Source organism: Quercus suber, unplaced genomic scaffold, assembly GCF_002906115.3.
Source record: "Quercus suber isolate HL8 unplaced genomic scaffold, Cork oak 2.0 scaffold_183, whole genome shotgun sequence".
Taxonomy (NCBI): Eukaryota; Viridiplantae; Streptophyta; class Magnoliopsida; order Fagales; family Fagaceae; genus Quercus; species Quercus suber.
In genome coordinates, this window is record NW_027069641.1 from 629664 (window position 1) to 637267 (window position 7604).

Consider the following 7604-nt stretch of genomic DNA (forward strand, 5'->3'; position numbering starts at 1 on the left):
ACTCAGTCGCTCTCTCTCTCTCTCTCTCTCTCTCTCTCTCTCTCTCTCTCTCTCTCTCTCTCTCAAACCTAGCTACCCCCATCACCCTCACACTCCTTTCCAATACCCATATTTTCCAGGTCACTTACCGGTTACCAATCCCTTAAAGCCAAACACAAAACCACAAAGAGAAAAAGAAAGTAAAAGAAAAAACAAACACTTTTCTTTTCTCTCTCTAATTCAGAAATGGTAATTCTGCACAAGCTTGGCATAGCACTCATTGTAGTGTTTGTAGTGACTCTTGTAGCTCTACTCGCCAAGCTTTTCTTTGTGCTCCGTCGCCGGAGAAGATGGGAAGCGACAAAACCATGTTGGAAACTCATTCTACAGCCCCTCCACCAAAGAGCTCCTCACTCTCTCTCTCTCTCTCAGACTTAAAGCTAGGGATTTGAGTGAATCCCTTTTTTTCATTTTGTTTCAGTGAAGGGGAACGAATCCCCCTTTTTTTTTTTTGATTCAGGGAAGGGGAACGACGTCTCCCCTTAATGTTTTCTTTTTCTTTTCTTTTCTCTTTTTTTTTTTTTTTTTTTTTTTTTTTTTTTTTTTTTTTTTTTTTCAGATTTTTCTTTTAATTCCGAAATTAAAAAAAAAAACCATGAAAACGGCGTCGTTTTGGCAGTAGTAACGGAGCTTTGAATTGACAAAAATTGAAAGTTAGAGGACTGAATTGACAAAACTGAAAGTTAGAGGACTGAAATGAAAAAACGTTAAAGTTAGAGGGTCAGTTTTGCATTTTTGCCTTATTATTATTATTATTACTACTACTTTTCTAAAGGTATTAGGTATTCATCAAAAATAAAAAATAAAAAATAAAGGTTTTAGGTATAATTTTGCCCTTATAAAGTCTTCTCAAACACAAAATTCAAGTTCAAGGTTAAGCAACACTCAGATCTTCTTGTTTACTAAAGGTGTAAGATAGAAATGGATCACGACAAATATCGTTCCCACTTAAATGATGAAGGGGAGAAGAACGCCATATGGAGGTTTGGTGCTCCTCCTAATTATGACGCTGTTAACAAGCTTTTTGAAGAAGGCAGAACTAACGTCTCTCTCTTGTACATTAAGAGATATGATAATTATATTTGTATGATCTATCTGATAACCAATAATTGATTAATGGCAGGTATGGCCTACTGGCTCACTTGAAGAAAAAGTGCAAAACCTTGTAAAGACATGGGAAATGGAGATATTCCACAAGAAAAGCTTTGATGACAATAAATCAATTGATCCAAAAAAGTATACTGTTAGTCTAGATGGTAACAGTTTTAACTCCACACACATATATATAGATTTACTTCATTGTTGTTTTGTGTATAAGCATCTCTAATCTCTTTGACCATATGTATATTAATGCAAAACATGCAGGAAGGCAGGCAGTGAATTTGGAAGAAAAGCGTAAGCTTGGGGGAGGCTACAACTTCTTCCTTCAAACCTCTTTGCCAGAGAAGCTTCGTGTGTACAACCCAGCAGAAGAAACAGCTGATTCATCTCATGTAGCTTTCACAACAGCTTTCCCTCGTGGGTTTGCTGTGGAGATTCTCCAAGTTTATTCAGGGCCACCAGTGATTGTATACAAGTTCAGGCACTGGGGTTACATGGAGGGTCCTTTCAAAGGCCATGCACCAACTGGGGAAATGGTTGAACTCTTTGGGATTGGAATTTTCGAGGTATCCTCCTGCAATTTTTTATTTTTTATTTTTTATTTTTTAATCAGGAGCTTAGCATCATCATGATTCATGATCATCTGTCCTTCTTCATATGTAATTTATTCTCTTGTTTGAAACAGTTGGATGAACAAGAGAAAATCATCAAGATTGAGTTCTTCTTTGACCGTGGAGAACTGCTAGGAGGTCTTCTGCGAGGTGCTAGTCTTGATAGTTCCACTGAAGCGGCGGTTTCAACCTGCCCTATCTTGAGGAACACAGGGTAGCTTTATAGCTTACCAAATACTTAATGAATAAGGATTGTAACTAAATTGGCAAGTTCTGATATTACTAAGGGAAACTTTTTAAGTTGGTTTGTTCAAATGAAAAAAGCTTTTGTTTTCATTTTCAGATTTTAGTAGGTTCTACCACTAAAAAACTAGTTTAATTTTAGCATTTGTATTCACTTCACATTTTCAGTACCTTAAAATTTGGATTTGAATACAAAAAATAAATATAACTTTTCAGCATTTTCGTTTTCTATGAATACGAATATAGTAGCATATTCATAAATATTGTGAAAACAATTTTTTTTTTTTAGTGATGTGATTTATATGAGTGAGAAAAATTACTTTTTTTTTTTAATAGAAAATGATGACCAAATCCAAGTATGATGTATACTATACCAAAATTATTCATTCAAAACAACTTACCAAACACTATTAAATGTGACAATTAGTGCTTTTATCTATATTCAAATTCAGGATTTGAATATAGAATAAAGAAAATGAAAAGCGAATACACTACTTTTTAAAACCAAACAAGCCAGAGTTCAAATTCCCTTGAATTATATATTATGAATAAAGCATTATACTCTGGTTTCCATCACTTGTTTTATTTACATAACAAGAGGATTTTTAAACTTCGAACAACTTTTTTCCTTTGTTAATTCTAATACATCCATTTGAGTTGATAAAATTCTCCACAAATGTGTGCATCATTGCCCAACAGAAAATTATTGGGTACTTAGTACTCTCATACTATAACGATATAGTTCTCATTTCTCTCACATGAATAATGGATTTTGCCATGAATCTCATTAATGAGACTCATTATTGTGTGAGAGGAGTGAGTACCATCACTACTCCCGTAGTACAAAATTATTACTCATCCAATATGCTTTGCTCTACCACAATATAGGACACTCGCAGAATCAAAAAATTGACTAAGGCCAAAATCTTCCGCCACTAACTTTATGTGCAAAAGGATTCCTTCAAAATTGGGAACCATTGAAATTTAAGAATTTCCATGCTTCCCAAAACGGGACTTTGTTCCTCTCTTTTCGTTCATATTCTGAGTCTATTTGTTCCTCCTTTCATATATATAAATTCTTTAGTGCGAATGTATAATTCTTTTGTATTCAGAGTGAAGTTTGCTATAAGATATCCTTCCTTCAATTCTTAATCTAACGAAATGTTTTGAGAATTTGATTAGGACAGTAATTGCAGGGGCAGTAAGAAGATTAATGACCAGTTTTATTTCAAGGACAAAGGTCATTTTGTTGATAACATATAGTTTTTAACAAATTTAAAGGTATACAAGTAATCGATTTAAGATGAAAGTGACACCAAATAAACCTTTCAACATGTGAAAATTAATATCACAATAAAATGATATTTGTCAATTTCAAAAGCAAATACAATACACACCTTGGAGGCAATGAACATAATTAGTGTCTTGAGATCCACAACCAAACGGAGCATACACTTACCCAACATGCTTCTACATATTTTCTCCAAGCAACCACACTAATTTTCTCTTTTCATTTTTCAAGAAATTGATTATAATACGTTTATTACAAAGAATTACATTATTGTCAAGTTAAGCACCTCTTTCTGGCTGTATAGGTGGATTCATCCTATGTTATATATCAAGGTAGGAAAAAAGTCTAACTAATTTTACTAGCCCAAGGAAGGGAACCTAGAAAAGGACCTGCCCCACAATATCTGAATAGACCTTCAATCTCAGGGCATCCATTAGGATAAGGTATTGACCGGTGAAAAGGATCCCGACCTAGTCTTTTCCGATAGAGTGAACCTTGACAGCCATATGGATCTCCTTGGAATTGAGCCCGCACCAATGCCCCACCTTTCAGAGCTGCTTCTTTTGAAGTAGATGAAGCTGGGGTGCCTAAGTAGAAGAATCTTGACTCTGGAAATCCAATTGCAGTCCGATGTAGATGTGCAAATCTCTCTTCCTTAAAATCGTAACTTACAACCTGATCCCAATGTACAAAGAAATCAATATGAAAGTCAGAACCCTGAAAGGGGGGTGGGTGATAAAGCTGCTGTGGTCATTGTTTATGCTTCTATATTACTGTTGTGCTCTCTCCTGGGCAGTTAATGATACCATTAACTACGTAGGAGAGAGCACATCAATAATATAGAAGCATAAACAATGATAAAATAGATGATAAAGAAGAAAATAGCAAAACAGATATATTCAAAATAAGTTAAAACAGAGTATGGAATATGAAAACAGAAACTATAAAATCTTACTTGAAAATAATTCTGTCTTTGATTAAACTTGAAAACAAACTGTCTTTGATACAAGCTTGAAAATAAAACACTGTCTGAAGAGTTACAAGATTACAAAGTAAAACTGTAAATGGTTACAAGGTTATATCTGTTTGAAAGGGAAGGGTTACAAGATTACAAGAGAAAGGATTACAAAAGTCTTTCTGAGAAAGGGAGAGAGCTATTTTGGACCTAAAACTTGAACCTTACTTCTGGACCTGGAAATTGGACCTTCTTTCTGTCTTCAGAGTCTGTCCTTTTATAGATGAAATAAACCATGGTAAGCTTCAAAAGTAACTTGAGTTAAGTAAAGTGAACTCATGTTAATCTGTCGGTAGAATCTGGGATCTTGAACAGTAAAAGTAAATCCTGAACAGTAGTCTGTCTGATCTTGTGGAATCTGTCAGAATATCTATGGAAAATCTGTCGGAGTATGCGTGCAATTAATATCTTGTCAAATATCTCTCTAGATCTTTTTGTCTGCTTGCTTGTGAATAGTATTTTGTCCTTTTATCTTATCTATCACTTATCTGTCACATATCATAGGGGTCTTGGGAATCTTGAAATGCTTCTGGATGAGTCTTGTAGTTTGGAGAGGATGATTCCATTATTATGTCATCTTCATCATCTGATATCTGTGATGCAGCTTCAAGCAATTGTTTTTTAAGCTATCTTCTATCTGAGACAGAGGCAAGCTGACACTGAACTTGGCTTTTTTCAAAAAGGAAATTAGGATTTTCTGTCTAGGAGGGAGAGGTCCTTTTCTGCAATTCTTGGCAAATATGATCAAAATTAAACTTATTCTACCATTTTAATTTAAACTTCCTTGTGAGCATGGGAAAAGGATACTGAGGATGCTTTTCTATCTTGTATTCCCATCTGATGATCCATGGGAGATCTGGAAACCTGTAAAAGAACTGTAAAAGATGTGGAAAATCTTTAAGATGCTGTATGTTTGGTTCTTTCTTGAAACTTTCATAGGCTTTGAGGAGATCAGGAGGAGGAATCATAGCTTCAGGGCCATAAGAAATCCACCAGTCAATAAACCATCTAGGTACCATCATGTCTTTCTTTCTATACATATCAAATCGGAAAAACCATGTGTGTCTGTGAATACTGTTTTGGAATAAAAGGAATATGTCCCACGCTTTCATATAGTCATAATAATTATAGAACTAAGGCTCAAAGGGATGAGAAAATTTTCTGGGAATCCAGGGCTCTGCCCTCCACTGGGAAGGGGTGAGAATCTATTTTATAACTACTTTAGAATAACCAATTCTGTTTGGGTCTTGGGAGCAAGGCATGTGTGTAACTAGGATTGAGTCTGTGTCAACTAAAATAAACTCATAGAATGTCTGGGTCTTTAATGTTTCTGTCTTAGAGTGCTCTCATCCTGGTGGTAGCAGTTGTCTAACTAGTGAGAGGGGATCTGTAATATGCTGGTATTCTCTTTCAATCCATAAAATAAAATTCCAAGAATTTTTTGGGAGTTCAACACTGTGATCTTCTCTTGGGGTTTGGGTTTGAGTTTAAGAGGTAGAGGGTCTGTCTGTTGATTGTTTAGAGGGAGAGGTTAACGGGGGAAGGAAGAGGCAACTATGTTAAATGGTGTTTTTAAAGGAGGAGGAGTTGAGGGCATGGCATAAGACTATTTAGATGTTGGATTGGAGCTTGGAGAAAGTGGTTGGAAAGGGTTTGGGCTACAGGGTATTGGGGTTCTTTCTTGGGGTCTGTTTGAAGAGAAACTAGGTGAGTTGAAGGAGGGACAAGGGAGAAATCTACTAGGGGGAGGAGGGATCGGTGGAGCAGCATAAGACTGTCTAGATCTGGGTTTTGGGAGTTGCTCTTTTCTGCAGGGGAGCTCATCTTCCCTGTAGAAATTCACGGGTTAAGAAATCAGGAATAGAATTAGATTCTCTTTTAATATATTCAATATCAAAATCAAAAACACTTAAAATAGCCTGCCATCTTGCAAAACTCTGTTTGGAAACAAGATTTTGAACATCTTTCTGTAAAACTTCTTTAGCACTTTTACAGTCAACTCGGATTAAAAACTTTTGGTTAAAAAGATCATTTTGGAATTTTGAAACACACAATATAATAGATAAAATTTCTTTTTTAATAGTACTGTAGTTCTGCTGGGTAGCTGTCCAGGAGCCAGAATGGAATCTAACAATTTGTTCTTTAGTATCATCTTTTGTTACTTGTTTTAGGATTCCACCATAACCTATGTCTAAGCATCTGTCTCAACAATCTTAAAAGCATGGGGTGAAGGAATAACAATGCAAGGGAGTTGTTTAACATATTTTTTAATCTTCGAACTATCATAGTATGTTTGTCTTCCATGCAGGGGGGTTCTTTTCTAGCCTTTTATATAAGGGTCTACAATTTTTCTTAGTCCTTGAAAATAATCTGAAACATAATTTAGGCTACCAAGAAATCTTTGTAACTGATTTTTATCTTTTATTTCATCTAGGAATTTATTGCAAATTGAATGGCTCTATCAATGGGGCTTAAGGTTCCCTTATAAATATTATGTCCTAGAAATCGAATTTTATCTTGGAATAAGTTTATCTTAGTGGCTGAAACAACTAATCCATTGTGTTTAATTACTTTGACAAATATATCTAAATGTTTCCAATGGTCATCAATTGATTTAGAGAAAATTAACACATCATCTATATAGACAATTGAGAATTCTGTAAAAGGTGTAAATATATCATTCATTATATTTTGGAATTCACTTGGCGCATTTTTTAATCCAAAAAGCATAACATTCCATTCATAATGACCAAAAGGAACTGTAAAAGCAGTTTTATATCTGTCTTTCTCATCTATATGTATCTACCAAAATCCGCTTTTCATATCAAATTTAGAAAATATGGTTGCTTCATAAAGTCTGTCAAGTAAATCTTTCTTATTAGGAATAGGATATCTTATCCATTGTAATGTTGTATTTAAAGGTTTATAATTTATAACTAATCTTGGAACTCCTCGTTCCAATTTTGCCTGTTTGTTAACATAAAAAGCAGCATAGCTCCAAGGAGACTTGCTTTTTCTGATTAAACCCTTATTTAAAAGATCTTCAATTCCTTTTTTACAGTGTTCTAATAATTCATTATTCATTTATATTGGTCTAGCCTTAGTAGGTATCTGTCTTTCATTGAAGTCTTTTTCATAAGGTAATTGTACTATATGTAGATGCCTGTGCCAAAAGGCGGTGGGGAGATTAGAACAAATTTCTGCCTCAATTTGTTGGCTGAATGATTTTATTTTATGATGTAATATAGGGTCTGTTAATTGATCAGTAATTCTTTTGTATATTATTTCTGTCTTTAAAGATTCT

At 34.6% G+C, this 7604-nt stretch overlaps 1 protein-coding gene across 1 annotated transcript; it reads left to right on the forward strand.

Annotated features, from left to right (window-relative positions):
* Positions 1-915: 915 nt before the first annotated feature.
* LOC136069661 (pathogen-related protein-like) lies at positions 916-2087 on the forward strand. The gene is made up of 4 exons (XM_065778419.1): positions 916-1083; positions 1163-1295; positions 1405-1706; positions 1826-2087. Exons 1-4 carry the CDS (start codon positions 961-963, stop codon positions 1967-1969), a joined length of 702 nt encoding a protein of 233 aa, XP_065634491.1. The 5' UTR covers positions 916-960; the 3' UTR covers positions 1970-2087.
* The last annotated feature ends 5517 nt before the right edge of the window (positions 2088-7604 follow it).

What these genes read in the sequence shown, in the direction of transcription:
- LOC136069661 (XM_065778419.1), top strand. Translation starts at nt 961, where the DNA reads ATGGATCACGACAAATATCGTTCCCACTTAAATGATGAAGGGGAGAAG. An exon ending in GTATACTGTTAGTCTAGATG is followed by an intron (nt 1,296 to 1,404) that starts GTAACAGTTTTA and finishes CAAAACATGCAG; the next exon opens with GAAGGCAGGCAGTGAATTTG. An exon ending in TTGGGATTGGAATTTTCGAG is followed by an intron (nt 1,707 to 1,825) that starts GTATCCTCCTGC and finishes TGTTTGAAACAG; the next exon opens with TTGGATGAACAAGAGAAAAT.